This window comes from Callithrix jacchus, chromosome 17 (assembly GCF_049354715.1).
Source record: "Callithrix jacchus isolate 240 chromosome 17, calJac240_pri, whole genome shotgun sequence".
NCBI lineage: Eukaryota > Metazoa > Chordata > Mammalia > Primates > Cebidae > Callithrix > Callithrix jacchus.
The window spans coordinates 9857124-9879246 of record NC_133518.1 but is presented as its reverse complement, the minus strand read 5'-3'; the positions used below and the strand labels follow the sequence as shown (position 1 = coordinate 9879246).

The 22123-nt window shown below is 38.5% G+C and overlaps 1 protein-coding gene across 50 annotated transcripts in view; it reads right to left on the bottom strand.

Annotated features, from left to right (window-relative positions):
• TBL1XR1 (TBL1X/Y related 1) overlaps positions 1-22123 on the bottom strand; it is a 192563-nt gene that overhangs the window by 14435 nt on the left and 156005 nt on the right. For all 50 annotated transcript variants that reach the window (XM_035278097.3, XM_078353784.1, XM_078353813.1 and 47 more), the window contains 8 exons: positions 20841-21063; positions 19833-19965; positions 19374-19515; positions 16584-16647; positions 16398-16495; positions 15234-15294; positions 2840-2961; positions 2600-2674 (listed from right to left, as the gene is read on the bottom strand). In XM_035278097.3, the coding sequence (XP_035133988.1) occupies positions 2600-2674; positions 2840-2961; positions 15234-15294; positions 16398-16495; positions 16584-16647; positions 19374-19515; positions 19833-19965; positions 20841-21006 (861 nt within the window). In that variant the 5' untranslated portion in view covers positions 21007-21063. The remainder of the gene's footprint in view (positions 1-2599; positions 2675-2839; positions 2962-15233; positions 15295-16397; positions 16496-16583; positions 16648-19373; positions 19516-19832; positions 19966-20840; positions 21064-22123) is intronic.

The following is a 22123-nucleotide window of genomic DNA, read 5'->3' as shown; positions in this document are numbered from 1 at the left end:
CCTCAGACTCCTGAGTAGCTGGGACTAGAGGCATGCGCCACCACGACCAGCTAATTTTTGTATTTTTAATAAAGGCAGGGTTTCACCATGTTTGCCAGGATGGTCTCAAACTCTTGACCTCATGATCCACCCTCCTTGGCCTCCCAAAGTGCTGGGATTACAGGCATGAGACACCGCACCCGGTCCCCCAAATTTTATTTTTTTGAGATTAAGTCTTACTCCGTCACCCTGGCTGGCGTGCAGTGGCACGATCTCATCTCACTGCAACCTCTGTCTCCCAGGTTCAAGCGATTCTCTTGCTTCAGACTCCTGAGTAGCTGGGACTAGAGGCATGCGCCACCACGACCAGCTAATTTTTGTATTTTTAATAAAGGCAGGGTTTCACCATGTTTGCCAGGATGGTCTCAAACTCTTGACCTCATGATCCACCCTCCTTGGCCTCCCAAAGTGCTGGGATTACAGGCATGAGACACCGCACCCGGTCCCCCAAATTTTATTTTTTTGAGATTAAGTCTTACTCCGTCACCCTGGCTGGCGTGCAGTGGCACGATCTCATCTCACTGCAACCTCTGTCTCCCAGGTTCAAGCGATTCTCTTGCTTCAGCCTCCTGAGTAGCTGGGATTACAGGCGCCTGCCACCACACCTGGCTAAATTTTGTATTTTTAGTAGAGATGGGGTTTCACCATGTTGACCAGCATGGTCTCAAACCCCTGACCTCAAGTGAATTGCCTGTCTGGGCCTCTCAAAGTGCTGAAATTACAGGTGTGAGCCACCAGGCTTGGCTATGCCCAAGGCTTTCAATGACCACCTATCTGCTGAGAATTCCCAGTTTTTAATCTCGAGCTTACAGTTCTCTAAGCATCAGTCCCACCTATCACCTCCACTTGCACGACTCAAAGACACTGTTCAAGCTCAACGTTACCTTCTCATTCCATCTTGCATTCCCTTTTCTCAGAAAATGGCCTGTTACATATTATCCATCCATTTCAGGTTTTGCTTTAAAATCCTATATGACATTTAAATATGCTTAGGATGAAGAAAAGCTCTCTAACAATTTTTAGTTTTAACCTCTCTCCAGCTTCAACTCAGTATGTGGCACAAGGCCCTCTGGACACTACCCTCTGTCACTTGTCATTTCCTCATACATGTCACACACTGTTCCAGAAGTTTTTCATCTTATAAGCATTAATGCATGTGCATGTGAGGAAAAGCCGAAGATGAAAGCATTGAGAAAAGTATATTTACTAGTAATTTTGTAAGGGATCCCAGACTTAAGAACTGTCTAACTAAAAACACAGCTTAAGGGGAAAAAAACCTCACAAGGTTCCCACTGTTCAAAGTAACAGGAAAAGCAGTTTTCCCTCATGATTTTCCTATCTGTAAGGGCCATCACATCCGCAGTCCTTGGTACTGCAAAGTGAAGGATAAAACTGTTTTCAGTAGAGTTAGCTGTTGCAGAAGAGGGCTCAGAGCTTCACTTATTTTGGAAATAAGTATGAGGTTTTTTTTTTTTTTTTTTTTACCTCAAAATGCTTTTTTCCCCATCTGTGGACTCTGATGTGCTTAGGTGCAAGACAGCAGGTTTTGCTTTGAATCATACAAGAAAAACACAGATCCATGTTGAGATGTGGATGTTGGTAAGTCAATGAGGCTCACTCACTGAGAGATTCTCTGCTGTATATCAGTTTCCCAGCAATGGTGATATACATTCATACCACAGCAAAATCAAATTAAAACATCGCAAAGAATTTCAACCAAATCCATGAATGCTACAAAGATCTTGAGCCCTTATCAGTCAAATATTTCTATATGCAAATAAACTTTAATTGTATCAACATATGACTTTCTAATGGTGAACACAATTTATAGCATGACCTTTCTCAGTATTGGTGATGGCTAATTTTATCTGTCTGACTGAGTCACAGGGTACAGATATTTGGTTAGACATTATTTCCAGCTGTGTCTGAGGTGTTTCCAGTTGAGATGAGCATTTAACTCAGCTGACTGAGAAAAGCAGCCTGCCCTCACCAATGTAGGACAGCATCACTCAGTCCAGTGAGGCTCCAGACAGAACAAAAACGCCGAGGAAGTGGGAATTTTCTGCCTCAGCCTGACGGCTGGGTTGGTATATTGGTCTTCTGCTCCTGGTCTGGACCTAAACCATGGGCACTTCTTCTCTGGCCTTGGACTGGAACTATACCTCCAGCTTTCATGGGTCTCCAGCTTATAGACTCTATATTCATGTGAGTCAATTTCTCATAGCAAATCAATCAATCATCCATCCATCCATCCATCCATCTTCCTATTGGTTCTGTTTCTCTGGAGAACCCTAACTTAATAGGGTATCCTAAGTCCCACTGAGCCTGGTCCCCCTAAGCCATCATTTTAATATAATTTATTTGCTATATTCAAATATTTTTATGTATTTCAGAAAAGAAAGCATAAAATTTTAAAAGTAACGGTTAGCCATTTAAAACGTTGGAGTTTTCATCCAGGCCTAAACACTCAAAGTAAGAGAAACAGTCACGGTCTTAAAATAGCCAGAACAACCACACCATGTGACACCCCCATCCCAATTCTCTCCACTAAGCAAATTACCTTTAAAGTCATGTCATCAGAACAGGAGGCCAGGAGATTGCCAGTTGGGTCCCATTTGATAGCATTTACTTCATTCTAAAAACAACAGTAAATATTCACATTTTCATTGTATAGACTGGGTAGCTATTTGAGTATTAGACATACATACTTTAAAACTATTCTAAAACATACTTTAAAACTATTCTAAAACATTGTTTGTTAATCATGACCACTTCAATGTGGAAAACAATGGTTTCTTACCGTATGTCCTTGGAATGTTTTAATAGGTCTGTCTTGTCCTAATTTACAGACGTGAATGCACATATCTGTACTACAAGAAGCAAAGGTGTTGTTGCTCTGCCAGTCAACATCCAGTGCTGGTGCTGCAAAGGAACAAAGGTTAGGCTGACATTCATTCCACATGGACTAAATTCCTGGAGTTGTAGCTTTGCACTACTGTTCACTAATAAAATATGCTAACAGGCATTTAAACATTTTATTTTTGACTTCTTAAGGTATTAAGAAAAAATTCAAAATAAAGATATTTATATATAACAAATATTAACAAATTTTAGTTTAATTATTTCCATGTGAGGCAGACCCTAAGAGAAAATACACTGGCCTAGTAACTGGGAGAGCTGAGTTGTAAAATTACTAGCCCTGGGTCTAAGGTTATCTTTCATAAAATTAAATGTGATGATATCATGCTTTTCATTTCTAAATTCCATGAGTGTTCAATGGACAAGAAGCTTCGGTTCTGTCACTGCCTAATTAGTGGACACGAGCAAGTCACTTAACTTCTCATGATATATCCTTATCTAAAGAGTGGGGATAACACACAAGTTGACCACCCCAATATGAAAATCCAAAATCCACAATGCTCCAAAACCTGCAACTTTTTGAATGCTAACATGATGCCACAAGTGGAAACTTCCCTACATTAAATGCTTAATGCAAACTTTATTTCATGCATAAAACTAGTGAAAATACTCCATAATGAAACCATCCAGCTATGGCATAGGTGTATGGAAAATATAAATTAATTTCATGCTCAGACTTGGGTCCCATACCCAAGATATTGCTTTATGTATATGCAAATATTCCAAGATCAGGGAAAAAAAAAAATCAAAAATGCAAAACACTCCTGGTCCCAAACACTTAGATAAGGGATACTAAACTTACACTATCTTTAAGCTTAGTACACACAGTGAAGATCAGGCAAGGTAATGTGTGTGGAAAGTACTTTGTAAATTAGATAAATGTTACACTGAATTAGCTTCATTCCCATTAGCATCTACTCAACTAACAAATGGAATACGGCATATGATTGGCAAATAATTTTCTTCTAAGCAATTTCTGTCAAACACCTCTCAAAATCTGTTCTGGTCAAACACCTCTTGAAATCAAATGCCTCTTAAAACCAATGAATTTAAAGCCTCAGAAGCCCCAAAGCAGGCTGGCATTTAATACTTAGTCTGATTCTAGCTCTGAAATGTATTAAACATCCTTTCCCTTCATTTTCCACTGATGAAAGGTGCAAAGGATCTCCGCAACTAGCAACGCAGATCACGGTAATGATAGTGAATAACCGCGTTAAATGAGTAGCCGGGTTAAGCAACAGAAGCGTACCAAGGACACTGGATTTAAAGCAGGAGTTGACAAACTATGGCATGAGCCAAGAATGGCTTTTATATTGCAAAAGGGAGTAGGGGATCAAAGGAAGTCATACAAATGTGAAATGAGATTTAAAAGCTTAGTGTCCATAAATAAGAGTTTTACTGAAACCAGTTGCATATTATCTGCGGCTGCTTTTTCACTACAAGGGCAGAACTGACTAGTGGCAACAGAGATCTTATGGCCCACAATGTCTACAATACTTGCAAGTCCTTTAGGGAAAGTCTGTCAACCCTAATTTAAAGAAAAAACTTAAAGGAGAAAAACAGGAGGGTTAAAGTTAAGCTGTGGGCCAGGTGTTAAGTACTTTGGAAAGTCAAGGCAGGAGAACTGCTTGACATCAGGTGTTTGAAACCAGCTCAGGCAAGACAGTGGGATCTCATCTCTAAAAATAAAAATAAAAAATTAGCCACGTGTAGTGGTCCATGCCTATAGTCTCATCTACTTGGGAAGCTGAGGCAGGAGGACTGTTTGAGCTGGTGAAGTCCAGGCTGCAGTGACCTGTGACTGCACCACTGCACTCCAGTCTGGGCAGCAAAGTAAGACTGTCTCAAAAAACAAAAACAGTTGAGCTACGTATATACTATTTATTAGAAATACAAAGCATTTGCCAGGCGCGGTGGCTCAAGCCTGTAATCCCAGCACTTTGGGAGGCCGAGGTGGGTGGATCACGAGGTCAAGAGATCGAGACCATTCTGGTCAACATTGTGAAACCCCGTCTCTACTGAAAACACAAAAAAATTAGCTGGGCATGGTGGCGCGTGCCTGAAATCCCAGCTACTCAGGAAGCTGAGGCAGGAGAATTGCCTGAACCCAGGAGGCGGAGGTTGCGGTAAGCTGAGATCACGCCATTGTACTCCAGCCTGGGTAACAAGAGCGAAACTCCATCTCAAAAAAAAAAAGAATGAAAAAGAAATACAAAGCATTTAATAAAGGAAATCAGAGATATTGTCTGTGGGAAGGAAAAACAAAGCCATAAACTCCCTCACTGTGTATATCCAAGTATAACAGTAACTAGCTATGTTTAAAATGAAACACGGGTGCTTCAGCAGTTAAACTATGTCATGCAAGAACTTGTTAACTATGAATAGGAGAAGGAAAAAGAATGGGAGAAGAAGACTTGAAGCATTTAGGACTCAGAAAGGAAATTTTAAACAGAACTGTACTGAGACATTTTCTAAAAGATAAAAAACAGCTAAGAGTGAAACTGATTTCATTACCTGACTAAATATCAGGTAAGCCCAAAATCTAAAGTACTAAGTAGTAAAGAACAAAAAAAGCTAATTGTATTAATATAACCAGACATTAAAAGAATTAGTTTTGGGTCTATTTCTATAATGAAAACCTAGGTATCGGGACACCACTTGGATTGAGTCAGCTCATAAAGGAAAGAAATAGACTGGAAAGAAAGTATTTCATGGGAACTTACTATGGAGGGTGTATGAAACTTAGAAGAACTATATTTAAAATATTCAACCCTCCCTCAATCAACCTTATGACAAATACAGTGCCATATAAAATTAACATAAATTCACCTTTTATACGAAATTTCAGATTATGAGCAGTCCCACCAAAGTAAACATAGTCAAAACCCACACTTTAGAGCTGTCAAGCTGAGTAAGCTGTAGGCTGTATTTTCACTCCAGTCATGAAGCACTGCTTTGGCTGGTGTTTGTCTTCCACCCTGTAATCCTTTTTTCTTGTACTGTGTCCAATACCCAGCAGAGTGCTTCACTGCTAAGGGCTGCCAGGGGCAAACTTCACAGAACTGACCTGCCCTGTTGCCACATCCTCCCTAGATGACGTGTATCCAAGCTGGTTTTGTGTACTTTCTTCAGAAGGAGGGAGGGAGGGGAGATCTAAAAACCTAGCACCCTTGGTTCAACATAAGAAAAACTCAGGTACCAGCTCCCCTCTGCACCAGGTTGCGACTGGGCCTTTCTTCACCAGAAATCGCTTCATTCCTTGGCTTCTCCTCTTTCCCCCATCCTGCTTCCTGTATTTCTTCACTTGTTTCTCCTAAGAGGGTGTTTCAATAAGTCATTTCACTCAAACGTTTGGCACGGGGCCTGCCTTTTGGGAGAACTGAACCTAAATCAACTAGTAAACAAAAATACAGGCCAACTTTATCTGCCTCTTTTAGTGTGTATCACCATTTCTGAAAGCACTGTGGATGACTATCCAGTTCACGTGGGGGTCAACTCTCATTCACTCCTTACTGTACTCTGCCTGCAAAGATGTGCAACCCCAAGAGGGCTGTTTTAAGTTATTTCCCAGATTCCTGTGCCTAGTGGTTTCCAGGTAGATTCATACAATGTAAGACACTGTCATGAGTTCAAAGTGAGTAGTCCACAGTCAGGAGTAGTAAGATGACAGTCATGCCTGCCATGATTTCAGGCTGGGTGTCGAGCACTGTTCGGCAGACTATCCTCTACATCCCAGTCCCCGCTGGACAACTGGGTCCTGCATTCTCCTCTAGAGTCTTAGATTTCCATCAGTTTCTGGGTACCTCATATTCCTTAGTTTTTCACTCTTCCCAACACCTCTGCTATTATTATTTTGTTTTTGTATTAAACTCCTTTTCTTGGAGTGTTTCATTTAGACTCTGTTTTCCTTCATGGAACCTAATTCGGTTAACTACTATGCACTTTCATCTTAACATTAAATATTATTACTTAAAATACAATTATAAAAGTTTTAATAAAATGTTTCTTTGCTAAATAATCTATTGCTAACAAGTGCAAAACATGGGAAGGGGAGGCTCTAAAAATCTAGTTCATCTAGTTAAAGATACAATAAAATGTTTTACAATCTAGTTAAAGATACAATAAAATATTATTAAGAAGGTCAAGTATCTGTCAGGATGTCCCAGAGGTGTTGATTTCATACTGGAAAGTCTGCAAAATATTAGAGAGGGGACTAAAAAACCCCAAAAAGCAGAATTAAAACAAATACACTATTACGTTCATAAAAAGAAAAACAAACCCAAACTACATAACCAAATCAAAACTGCTGGGATGTAGAAAACGTTGTGACGTAAGTTGTGTGATTAATGCTTCTGTGATATACCTGTCTCATAAAATGCAGGGGTTACAGATTGATGTAATCAAAGAACACATGCCTCTTTATTTTATATTTATTTCTAAAATGAGTCTTGCTAATACGAGTTCTTTAGAAAGAAATCTCTGACATTAAAAAAAATTTATGTGCCTGATATGTGAGAGGTGTGTTCACTAACATTGGTCTCATTTGACACATAAGAGTCCAAGAAAACTTAATTTTCCCAGTTCTACAATTTTTTAAAATCCTCAAGCTAAAGTTAAAACTTTTGACTTTTGTCTGCCCCCTACATTCTGATTTCTTTATTTTTTTTTTGAGCCTGAGTCTTGCTGTTGTTACCCAGGCTGGAGTGCAATGGCGTGATCTCGGCTCACTGCAACCTCCGCCTCCTGGGGTCAGGCAATTCTCCTGCCTCAGCCTCCTGAGTAGCTGGGATTACAGGCACGTGCCACCATGCCCGGCTAATTTTTTGTATTTTTAGTAGAGACGGGGTTTCACCATGCTGACCAGGATGGTCTCGATCTCTTGACCTCATGATCCACCCGCCTCGGCCTCCCAAAGTGCTGGGATTACAGGCATGAGCCACTGCGCCCGGCCTCTGATTTATTTTCATTAACCCATGTAGCCCCCATGATTTTAAAGAGAAGGAATAAACCTATGAGGGAAGAGAAGAAGGATATATTTATTACTCACTGACTTAAAAAAAAAAGCTTTATTGAGATATAATTCACATACCAATTCACTTATTTGAGGTATACAATTTGATGGATTTTAGTATGCTATTAATTTTAAAAATCTGTAGACAAATATATAAAATTTGCCATTATAACCATTTTTAAGTGTACCACTGAGTGATATTAATTATATTCACAATGCTGTACAACCATCGCTACAATTTCCAAAATGTTTTCATCACCCCTAAACAGAGTCTCTGGCTATTAAGCAATAATTTCCCATTCCCACCTGCCCACCAGCTCCTGGTAACCTCTCATCTACTTTTGCATCTCTGACTTTTCCTATTCTAAATATGTCATAAGTGAAATGATATTATTTGTCCTTTTATGTCTGGCTTACTTCACTTATAACAACAGGTTCAAGGTTGACTGGTGGTGTACCATTTATCAGAACTTCACACCTTTTCATGGCTGGGTAACATCCCACCATATGTACATACATTTCATTTATCCAATATCTATTCATGGACACTGGTTTAGCTACTATGAATACTGCTATTAGAACATCAGCATATAAGCATGTGTTCAAGTCCCTGCTTTCAATTCTTTTGGATATACAACTATGAGGGGGATTGCTGTGTCATATGGAAATTCTATATGCAGCTTTCTGAGGAACTGTCACACTGTTTTCCAGAGCAGCTGCAGTATTTCACATGCCCACCAGTAATGTACAAGGGCCCCTATTTTTTCCACATCCTCATTAAAACTTACTTTTCATCTTTAAATTATTATAGCTAACCTAATAGGTGTGAAGTGGTATTTCATTATAATTCATCCACCATAAATTGTTAATAATCCGTTTTATGCTGGAGTGTATATGGAAGAAAAGATATTGTACTAATTAACATGATAATCTGAAAAGCATTGTATACTTCCATTTCTGGCCAACATGGGACAGAATGGGCTAGATTTTCCTCCTGCCCAAACAATCAGAAAGCCTGCAAAATATATAAAATAACAGTGCAAATGACACTGGACATCAGAAAATGGTGGACCATGGCCCCAGAGAAAAAGGAAACCCACAATGTGCCACTGTAATTACGCATCTTACAACCTGGAAGTGTCTAGATCTTGGCACAGGGAAGAGCAATCTTTCTAGGTAAAGATCAATGGAAAGTCTGAGTTGAAGCGTCTGAGGAGACTAAGGCAGCTATAAATCACAGGACAGAGTACTGAAAGGAGACTGACACACAGAGAAACCTGAAGCTCTGCAGTGGGTCCTGCTCATGCATTTGTCTGAGCGTGAATCAGCACAAGTGCGTGAAGAAAGAACCCCTCAAAAGGATAAGGGGAAACAGTGCCTGCTATTATAAACTGGGAATAGTGCCAACAGTCACCACTCGGGATCACTGCTTAGAGCACTGGACCCCAACCATTTTGGCACCAGGGACTGGTTTCATGGAAGACAAACTTTCCATAGACTGAGTCGGGGGAGGGATGAGAATGGGGGATGATTTTGGGTTAATACAAGTTACATTTATTGTGCACTTTATTTCTATTATTACATTGTAATATATAATGAAACAATTATATAACTCACCATAATGTAGACTCAGTGAGAGCCCTGAACTTGGTTTCCTGCTACTAGATGGTCCCATCTGGGGGTGATGGGAGACAGTGACAGATCATCAGGCATTAGATTCTCCTAAGAAACAGACGACCTAGATCCCTCGAATGCATGGTTCATAATAGGGTTTGCCATGCTATGAGAATCTAATGCCTCCACTGATCTGACAGGAGGCAGAGCTCTGGTGGTAATCAGAGTCGGGGGAAGCAGCTATAAACACAGATGATGCTTCGCTCCCTGACCTGCCACTCACCTCCTGCCGTGTGGCCAGGTTCTACCTGTCCATGGCCCCGGGGTTGGGGACCCCTGGGTTAGAGTATACAGAAAGTTCTTACCTCAGTGGTGGGGAAATAATTAACACTACACTGAGCACTAGTTCAGCGCTACTTAACAAATCTTCTAAGCAAAACCTGAAGGGATCAAAACCATTGCCAAGTAACTTAACTGCATCCCAGGACAAATTTCACAAACACTTCTATGAATACAAAAATATCCAGCAACGAATAAGGTAAAACTCAGAGTGTCTGCCTTCCAATCAAAAGTAAGAAAGTATGCACTGTGCAGGATCTAAAAATCAAAACAATGGAACTCATGGACCTGAAGAGTAGAAAGATAGTTACTACAGACTTGGAAAGGCAGGCAGGTTAATGACTACCCAAAAAATAGTTTAAAAAGAATGAATAAGATCTACTATTTGATAGTACAACAGGGTGACTATAGTCAATAAGAACTTTATGGTATATTTTTGAATAACCAAAAGAGTGTAACTGGATTGTTTGTGATGCAAAGAAAGGTTAAATGCTTGAGGGGATGAATAACCCATTCTCCATGATGTGATTATTACACACTATGTATGCCTGTATAAAAACATCTTATACAGCCCATGAGAAAAAAAAAAAATACACACACACACACACACACACACACACACACACACACACACAAAATGTGCCCACAAAAATTAAAGATGAAAATTAAAAAAAAAAAGAAAGGTAAGCAGGGATGCAAAAACACAGGAAATTATGATCAAAATGAAGACAGAAGCCACAGCACTGAAACTGATCTATATGTTAGAATTAGCAAAGACACCGAAGCACTCACAGCTGTACATAGATGACCCTTGAACAACACAGCCCTTAACACTTACACACAGATGCCCTTTTGCCTCTGCCATTCTGGGACACGAGAACTAACCCCTCCTTTTCTCCTCTTCCTCAGCCTACTCAACGGTGAAGATAACCAAGATGAAGACCTATATGATGACCCACTTCCACTTAATGAATAGTAAATATATTTTCTCTTGTTTTCTTAAATAATGTTTTCCTCCAGCTTACCCTACTGTAAGAACACAATATGTAACATACGTAACATACAAAATATATCTTACTCAACTGTTTATCAGCAAGGCTTCTAACCAACAGCTGGCTATTAATTGACAAGATTTTGGGGAGTCAGCAGCTATATGCAGATTTCCAACTGCATGGGGGTTGGTGCGCCTACACTGTTCAAAGATCAACCATATTATATGTTCAAAAAGCTAAGCAGAGACACAGAAGACGTTAAACTTCTAGAGACAAAAACAACATGTGAGATGAAAAATGCACTGGAAAGGATAAAGCACAGATTCGATGCTGTGGAAGAAATGATTTATGATCTTGGAGGCAGCATAGAAACTATCCAAAAGCACAGAGAACAAAGACTGAAAAAAGAGGGTGTGGGGACAGAGCATCAATGAGTTGTGGTACAATTTTGAGCAGACTAATTAATACCTATAATCAGGATCTTACGTAAAAAAGTAAGGGAGGGGAGAGGGGCAGAAAATAAGATTATTATTTAGCCCATTTAAAATGTTACCTCAAGGTAGATGGTGACAAGTTAAAGGTGTGCACTATAAATCCAAAACCACCACTAAAAATAAAGAATTACAGGTAAGAACCCATCAAAGAGGAAAAAAAACGTAATGATAAAAAACATCCAATTAATCCAAATGGAGGCAGAAATACAAAAAAAGGAAGAACAGAAGAGATAAACAGAAATACAATAAATTTAAGTATAAATGGCCTAAATACGATAATTAAAAGGCAGACATTGTGAAAATGAATGAGCAAGCAAGACTCAACTATATGCTGCCTATGTAAAATATACTTCAAATACAAAAACATCAACAGACTGAAAATAAAATTATATAAAAACATATACCATTGCAGCACTAATCAAGAGACAGCTGAAATGGCTACATTAATGTTAAACAATCTAGATTTCAAAGCTCAGAATACAGGGAAAAAGAAAGTCATTAATACAATGATAAACAGTCAATTCAGCATAATAACAAAACATTTTAAAATGATAATGCATTTGAAACACTGTTTCAAGATACATGAAGCAAAAACTGAGGGAGCTTCAAAGGAAATACAAATTACTGTCCTTCAAATTATTGAAGATTTCCATATTCGTCTCAATAATTGATGGAATGAGAAGACAGGAAATCAGTAAGGCTATAAACAATTTGAAGACTGTCTAATCACTTAACCTAAATGACATTTATAGCAACAATACAATTAAATTAGAAATCAGTATTAGAAAGATCTCTGGAAGAGCCTCAAATTCTCAGGAACCTACCCTTCTAAATAATACATGGGCCAAAGAAGAAATCAAAATTAAGTTATAAAATTTACTATCGGAATGAAAACACATACGAAATATTGGCATGTCATTAAATACTAGTTAGATGTCAAATTTTACAGCACTAAATACTTATAGGAGAAATAGAGGCTTCAGGGCTGGGCGGGATGGCTCACGCCTGTAATCTCAGCAGTTTGGGAGGCGGAGAAAAGTGAGTCACTTGAGGACAGGAGGTTAAGACCAGCCTGGCCACCATGGCTAAACCCTGTCTCTATTAAAAATACAAAAAATTAGCCAAGCATGGTGGTGCATGCCTGTAGTCCCAGCTACTCAGGAGGCTGAGGCATGAGAATCTCTTTAACCTGGGAGGTGGAGGTTGCAGTGAGCCAAAATCACACCACTGCACTCCAGCCTGGGCAACAGAGTGAGACTCTGTCTCAGGGGAAAAAAAAAAAAAAGAAAGAAATGAAGACATAGAGCTCTGAAATCAGTGACCTCAGCTTCCATCTCAAGAAAAGAGAAAAACGAGCAAGTCAGATTAAACTGAAAGCATGATACATAAAAGAACAAACTAATAAATGATCAAATCAATCAAAGTTATCAACTTCTAGTATTCAAGGGACACTGATGAAATACAGAAACTCACCATGGACTAGGAGAAGATATCTGCAAAGTATCTATCTGATAAAGTATGTATCTTGATATCTGAACTTGAATCCAGAAAATTAAAAATTCACAAAACACAATAGAAAATACAATTAGACAAAAAGTACAAAGATTTGAACAGATACTTCACCAAAAAGGATATATAGATGGCAAATGAGCACATTAAAAGATGCTCAATATCACGAGTCATTAGAAAATGTAAACTAAAAGCAGTGAGATACCAATGCACACCTGTTAGAATGGCTACAATGAAAAAGAATGATCACATGCAAAGGGCTGGTGAAAACAAAGAGGAACTGATATATCTAGTGCTAGTGAGAATGTAAACCACTTTGGAAAACAATTTAGCGGTGTCTTCACAAGTTAGATATACACCTATCATGTAATACAGCCATTCTACTTCTAGTTACTAAAACAGAAGAAAATACATGTTCACTTAAAGACTGGTACATGAAGGTTCATGGCAGTTTTATTTGCAATAGCCCCAAACTGGAAACAACAGAGCTTTACTTCAACCATTGAATAAACAAACTGTGGTATGTATATCCACATAACCCAATACTTCCAGCAATAAAAAGGAATGTACCACTGACATGTGTTACAATATGGAGGGATTAAATATTATCAAGAATGAATGAAGACAGACCAAAACAAAGGATATGTACCGTACGATTCCATTCACATAATCTAATCTTTGGGGATGGAATATTAGTGAGTATGTGGGGATGGGAGAAAGATATCACAAAGGGACAAGAAGAAATGTCTGAAGGTAACAGACACATTCATTATTCTGAGTGCGGTAATACTTTCAGTGGAGTATACATATGTCAAAATATATCAAATTGTTCAAGTAAAATACATACAGTTCATTTTATGTCAACTGTACCTCAATAAAATGGTTTTGAAAAACAAAAGTATGGTAAGAAAGAATACAGTGGGTAAACCGGACTCTATTTATTCGTAAAAATACTTTGATACTATCTACCACGTCAGGTTGTAGTCAGGACTAAATGGGACAGAAACAGCACCATTTCCAGCCTCAAGTTTGTACCAATCATATGGTGTCTAGCAATAGTACCATATACATACTTCCTTCTTCAACGTTACATTACTTTTAGGACGCATGAGAAATTTTTATGATTAACAGCCAGAAGCCTGAGAGAATTCTGAGAACTAGAAGTAAAGGTGAAAAGGAAGTATACCAGGTGAACAAAAATGGATGTGTAAATGCTTATTGGAGCGGTAAGCTTTAATCAAGCTGAACTGTTTAACAGCTTGCAAACTTATGTTATTCAGATGCTACAGGAAAATCATTTTGCACCTTATTTTGCTTGTTTAGGCAAACAGAGAACGAAAACAACCAAAATATCTGAAGTTGCAAGATTCAGTTTTAAAGCTGATGCTATGCCATTGGCTGGTTGTAAAAGGATGTCATCAAAGATTTGAGAATAACCAGGGTTATTTTAGTCAATCTCCAAATAAAAATGTTTTCCAGCACAACAAAATCAAAGAAACAGCTAAATCAGGTAGTACTAAAACCAATGGGTATCTTGTTCGAGTTTAACATCATTTACTTACTGCAGTCGGGAAACTCACCGAAAACCAGTGCAAAGATTCTATCTAGGCTGAAATGGAGTGCAGGTACAAAAATATGGCTCTCTCTCTACTTGAGCTGAATGTCTGGGCGCATGGCTGTATATCACGCAGGACAGAGCACCATTTTGGAGGTAAGATTAATCAGGTAAAAGTGCCAGATTGAATATTTCTTAAAAGAGAAATCCATCTAAGCCACCAACGTTCCTATTTTTTCCTTCATGTAGACAGGGATACTCAGGTACATCGATCCAAAATGAGAAAATGACAACAATACCTAAACTCATAGAAGTTTACGCAGTATTTTCATGTATACCATTTAGTCTTATCCTCATAACAGATAGGTAGTATTACTATTATTCCCTCATTTACAGACAGTGAAAACGAGGCTCAGAAAGGTTAAATGAGTTGCTCAGTATTAATGCTTGTTAAGTGGAGTGGAACTGACATTCAAACCTAGATCTTCTGATTCAAAAACCTATGTTCTGTCCATTAAATAATGCTACACCTAATGGCACCAGGCTGCAAATGCTTTCTTTGGGGTGCATTTCACAGAAAATGTTTGATGATCCTCTGACAATTTAGAGTCTGAATGTCATGGAACATCAACTCTCGAAAGGACTAGTAACGAGACTGTTATTTGATATTTCAACGTTTACAAAGCATTATGTGCTGTTAAAAATTTAATTAGAAAAACAGAAGCAAGCTCCAGCTTTCATATAAATTATAAGAAATTTACCTGAATGAAAAGGAAACTGTTGCTTGGCTTCACCAGTATGTGCATCCCAAATAATTGTAGTCTGAGATTAAAGGAAAAGGAAAATGAACTCATGGAAAGAAGTTTATCATAGATGCACAAATCACATGCCTAACTGTATTAAAGCAATATAAAATGTCAAGGTGGATTTAATTTTAAACTTTATCCCAAACAGCAGCACAAGGCTATATACTCCACACTTTGGAGAAGATGACTATTAAGCAGTTTCATTTTTCCCCGATTATTTTGCATCAATCAACTTACTTCAAATAACAATTATTGGTAGTCTACAAAGTGCCAGGCAATACATTAGATTTTGCTATAAAAACTCCATTGCAATAATGCCTTTAATGTTAAGATTCTTAGAGATGTTTAGTAAGAGAGTAAGTTCTTGGTTAACAATAATCAGTTCTCAATACGGAAAGATTCTGAAAGCTCCCATCTACACAAAAAGGCAACTTGAATTCTGGCAACAAAGCAAGAACCTAATGTACTGTACAGTGGCAGTGACTATTAACAGGGCTCTCTCCTTCCCAGCCTACTTCAGTTTTCTTCCCCTTTCGTCACTTCTTTTATTGCTCTCTGAATATAAAGCAGTTAAATATAAACCAGTCTCTCTCCACTTCCCTGTCTGACACCACACTCAATTAGCAGCATGTCCTTTCTTGGATTAAGATAATCTTAAACCTCTTTTTAGGAGGAAGAAGGTCATATTTCCAACTCATCCATATTCACCAGCCGAGTTAGATGCAGAAAACTAGACAGATTCTGCATTTTGCATTAGCTTCGATTAAGTACCAGGAGTTCGGCTAACAGAGCGGCTCTAGAATTTCCCAAGGAATCACTCCAGAACCATGTTCACTGGTGAGACTAACTAGAAACTGTAGAAGGGACGTGCAGGATGAATGACCTTGGTTATGGCTCAAATTCCAGCTAAAATTAAAAGTGGTCACACGGATAAAAGACATGTTGATAATTAGATTCAAGAATGAGCCGATTGATAGACCTAAGAAAGCATTTCTATCATAAATGCATATTTGAATTGCCCAAATAGGAATGTTTATGTGACTGGAAACTGAGATAAAATACTGCTTTCAGTTAAACCATGTAATGTATTAGCCTTTACAGAACTTAATGTGCTTTTACCTTGTCTACTCCAGCACTTAGAATAAAATTTCCTTTCTTATTCCATTTTAATGCAAATATAGGGCCTTTGTGCTGCCCTAAGGTGCTAGCAAGGTTACCTAAAATGCAAAAGAAAAACATTAACATTACTTTACATTTTCTAACTTTAGATCAACAACAAAGTAAAAAGGAAAATGCTTTATTTACCATCTTTAGTCCATATTCTGGCAAAACCATCATAGGAACCAGTTGCTAGAAGTGTACCTTCACTCTGTCAGAGAAAAACATCTCCTTAATTATATAATCCAGATAGGGCATTTAATTGTTGTTATGTCACGTTTAAATACCAGGTGCAGAAGGCCTTGACATTCTCTGATTCAAAACTTACCAGTTTTGGCTATTTGTGAGTGCCACCAGACTGCTGGGACACCAGTGTTGTAAGGGAGCCTTCTATCCAAAGCTCAGCAACAACTGACAGTAATTGCTCTGGAGCAGGACCTCCATCACCCTGCCTCATGCAGGCCGGAAGTACTCTCACAGACTCACACAGCTAAGAATGAAGGCTGGTGGATTGGGAAGAACATCAAACCCATAATCTTACAATGATTTATTAGAAGCAAAAAAAAAAAAAACCTTTGAAAGTGTTTAAATATGATGAGGTTTTATATGGCCATTCCTCTAAATCCTTTACTGTCTAAAAGTGTGTGTGCATGATCCCAACAATACCATTGTTTCAAATCATCAGATTCTTAAACACTTGAATGTTCCTTTATATTATTAATCCCTTCCCACTATGAAATATTTGCCAATAAGAAGAACGACACAAGGAAAAGAGCCAGAAAAGGGCACAGGCTAACGTCGTAGTTAATGAAGTAAGTACAACTGCCGACTTCACCAGGAGAAAACGTCCAGACAATCTTCTCTCAACTTACATTCCCTTGCTGTGCACCTTGCCTCGATGAATGGCGTAATAAAAGGACAGATCTAGCCTACTCTATGAAAACGCACGAGTTATGGGTTAAAGTCAACAGACTATTGCTAGAATGAGTAAACACTACCGGAGATACAGAAAGAAATCCTACCTTACTTGACATACTAATCTTCATGGTTTTTGGTAAGGGCACGCAGAACAAGATCACCTATTTCACATCTCTCAAGCCATTTAGCAGTACGGGTAAGTGACAAACAAAAACAAATGCTGGTTGTGGGAACTGCAGGCTCAGCTCAGCCATGATGTGTTAGGGCTCCATCTGAAGCAGGGGAGCCACGGTGAAGTCAACAGCAAAGCTTGTTTCCAGACTGTACACAAGGTCAAGTTTCCTCTAAACTACCAGTCCCTAAATGTTTTAGTTCATGAATTGCTCAACTAGGAAAAGAATACTTTCACGATGAGAAATCACACAGGCTCTTACTTTAGCATGGAAAATAATCATTAATCAAGGATAATGTTTTCCAAGTTCACCATGAATAACACATTTTTGAAAAGTCCACACTTTTCAAAACTATTAAATGCAGTTCAGAACGACCAAACTCAACAAACCAATATTCTTTAACGATCCTTTCAGTGTAAACTGTAAATTTCATTAAATTAACATGGCCAGTGGGCAAGGTAGCATAGAAAGCAATAAGGAGTCTGAACTCAGATATTATATTCTGTCTTGATCCTGCAAGTAAATAATACTACAATGTGCTAAACTCCTTTGGAACTTTTAGAATTGTCATACCGAGGGGAAGAGTAAATACGCTGCTGGCAATTTTGAAAGACAATGCTAAAAATACCTAGCTATGATTTCCGAAAAAACTTCACAGAAGCTGAGAACTTTAGGGGGAATAAGCATTTTAAAGAGAGATCTCATTCCTTGGGATAAGAATAGGAAGATCCGCCGGGCACGCTGGCTCATGCCTATAATCCCAGCACTTTGGGAGGCTGAGGCGGGTGGATCACGAGGTCAAGAGATTGAGACCATCCTGGTCAACATGGTGAAACCCCGTCTCTAGTAAAAAAAAAAAAAAAAAAAAAATTAGCTGGGCATGGTGGTGCGTGCCTGTAATCCCCGCTACTCGGGAGGCTGAGGCAGGAGAATTGCTTGAACCCAGGAGGCGGAGGTTGTGGTGAGCCAAGAGCGCACCATTGCACTCCAGCCTGGGTAACAAGAGCGAAACTCCATCTCAAAAAAAAAAAAAAAAAGAATTGGAAGATACTTTAGAAATCGCACAACAGGTTGTTAGCAGAAGAGAAAAGAACATTCATTTGCTAAGGAAAAAAACAACTATTCCAACATTCTTTGCAATGCTGCAACGGTCTAAGAGGTTTGGGGGAGGGGAGGGGTAGTGGGGTGAGGTTAGAGATGTATTTAAAACTAAAATGATGAGAATTTATCAACGATGAAGTCAAAGCTTTTTAAGTCAGAGTAGTCAGGGTGTCCTGAAAGATGCTGAATCATAGACAGAATCAGAATTATAAGATTCCTAGAGTGGAAATAAAATTTAGAAGTTATTTAGACTAATGGTCCCTAAAAGGCAATTGGTAGTAAAGTTCTATCAGTTCGCAGAACGTGTTTTCTGCTATATAGAATCCTTTTATCCCCCAAGTAAGGACTCAGTTATTATGGATTTAGTATGTCTGTTACTATGGCAAGGATTTTCACCTATTATCTCAATTTTTTGAGATACCACTTCACACTTCCTTTTTCATTTAAGGAGAATGAAGGACAGAATAAAAAGTGACAATTTTACCAAGGATATGCTGTGGGATACACTGAAGGGCTGGAAACTGAAGCCTGGTCTGACTACTTTAAGTCTGCATCTTTGACACCACACTGGGGGAAGGGGGCTGGCAGGGGAAGAGGGCTGGCAAGGGACGACTCCTGGTTTGTTGTTACTAGTTAATAAAACCCCAAATTCTGAACACATAGACAAACGCTGCCATTAATCTAAGGCTCTGAGGGTAGGTATACTAGTGCCTATATCCATCATGGACAGTAGAGTGGTACTCACATTCCAATCTAGAGATGTCACATCCTTGTTGCTTGGAACGTCCTGCCCTCCTTCTCGTATACAGTGTCTAAGTACTAACTGTGTGGAGCCACTGGTGCTGTTTTCACTAAGATTCCATATTCTTGCTGTTGAGTCTCCAGACCTATAAAGTATGCAGTGTATTTTAAATCCTCATGAAATTCTCAAGTATCAGAATCAAAGCAACATATATACATCTTAATAAGGCAAATAAAACTAGACTACCATGGATTTTCATTTCCGGTATTATTGCCATTCTGCAGTCTCAAAGTAGTAAGTTTAATTAAAAATTGTACAATTAATTCATGAAGGAATACAAAATTTACAGAAACAAAATGGCCACAAAGAAGGAACAACAAAAACCTGAATATTGCATATGTTTATAAAATGTTCAGTAAGATACTTTTAAAAGGCATTTTAGTATCACTTTGAGAAACATACCCTGATGCTAGGAGATCACTAACAGGGTTCCAGGCACAGATGAAAACTTCAGATTCGTGGCCCCGCAACACAACTGCTTTATTAGGAGGGATTTCAACATCCCCATCCACTTCCATCATATCAGTATGATTATCTGCATCATGAGAAACAAGTGAGCATTTCCAGAGCAGTATTACAACTTGGGGTGGGGTGAATTCTTAACTAGCAAATACCTTCCTTTATTACACAGTGTAACATTTTTAATTACATCAAGTTAAGCTGAACATGACTGCACAGTCTTTGTCACATGGAAAATAAATTCCTATCTTTAAGTATTGACCATAGTTGTTTTTTTTTTTTTAAGAGGGGTGGCATGGGAATAAGACGTTAAATGATTAGACCTCAACTTGGATAAAACAGTAAAATGGATTGAATTAAATATAACGTGTAGCAGTACGATTCTGAGTTTCTGCCAGTAGGGGTTGCTGATATCATTTATATAACATGAGTTGCCTTTTATCTCAATATCAGAACTCTAATGATATTTGTTGATAACTAGTTTTACAAATTTTATTTAGGAATCAGATGTAGATGCAAAAATTCACTTAAAAATGGGAAAAGGGTTTCTAAATATTTTTAAAAGAAAATAAAAGTAAATCTAGCTTTCTGGAGCTTTAGGAATAAAAAATCTGAACTGTGTGGTACAAGGTAGGGAAACAAGCTGGTGCAAACAACTGATGAAATTACTTCAGCCTAGAAGATGGGACATTCTGGTAAAGCAAAATATTTCCTCTGAAAATAAATTTTTAAAAATTCTTGTCTCCTGGGACCTTCCTGAGGGTGGAGGAGGGAGGAAGAAGAGAATCAGAAAAAATAACTATTGGACACTAGGCTTAGTACCTGGTGATGAAATCATCTGTACAACAAACCCTGTGACACCAGTTCTCCCATGCGACAAACCTGCACGTGCACCCCTGAACCTAAAACAAAAGTTTAAAAAATAAACAAACACATTCTTGTCTGGCTCACTTGCTATAGTGTGTGCTCCGTTCTCCTCCCCGTTCGCTGTGTTTTCTCCATTTTTTGCAGATCCTTGCTGGTTGGCCGCAGCGGCAGCAGCTGCAGCAGCTGCCGCCTGTTGCTGTGCGAGCTTATCTCTGTAAGCTTGTTGTCTCGTTTGTACTACATCAGGCATCACGGCATCTATCAGGGACAGAGACTCTATTGGTCGGCCATCAAACAAGGTACCATCCTGGATGTGGAAGAGTGTGAGAGAAGAAAAGGCAAAGGCAGTGTTTAAAGTTATTCGTATTTATACAAAATCAGAAATGAAATGAAAATCTTCATTCCAAGAAAAACATTTGTAAGAACTTTCTGAACTCATATAAGCAGCAGTCTGGGGGGAAGAAAGAAACTGCAAGAAGCCAGCTGCAAATGGCTGCTTAGATTTTCCTTTTCATTTAGTTCATACTGTCATTAAATGCTGTACGGACAGAACTGAAATATAAAAGAAGCCACTGCTGAAAATGAAAGGGATAAGATGTAGCCCAGCTGATAAAAAGGTGTATTACTTAGATTCCAAAATTCTGTTAGTGAAAGCAACAACAACACGGGATAGCTGATGTAATGATCAGAGGCCTGGCGGCACATCATTATAGTAAATACCTCTCTTATAAAACTAAAAACGTTGTGGGCTACAAAGTTTCCTGTGATTTGATTAGGATATTAAAGCAGAAACAGACTTCCTGGGCTACAGTGCTCCTTAATACTAGGGAGTTGTTGGAATTTCCAAAGCTCCACCTATTGATATTAGGAAGTTCCTAATAAGGAGTTCTCCAAGTAAGCACAAGAAGAGACACAAACACAGAGCAAGTTGGAAACGGAAACAGTACAAATGAGCTAGGAACATGCGCATGTGAAGTCCGGTTCAGTTAAACCGTAAACATGTACCAGTGACAATCTACAGTGGTTTGCAGGGTTCTGTGAGCTGCAAAAACACAGCACATCCTTCTGAACTGTCCTCTGTAATGTAGTATTTGAGGAACAGGATAAAGTATTTTAATATATAAATAATTTTTAAAAGGTATTAAAACCAACACAGATACTGTGGAATAAAAGCTATGTCAAATTTACACAAATTTTAAGGCAAAATTTAGTTTTGTGTTAGTGGATTTTCACTCAAAGAGCTGCAGAAACAAAGTAAAATAAATTTTAGTATAATTCCTAATTCTAGTAATAATCATTGATACAGAAATCATAGATATTTCAGTTTAAAAAATTCTAGCCAGGCACAGTGGCTCATGCCTGTAATC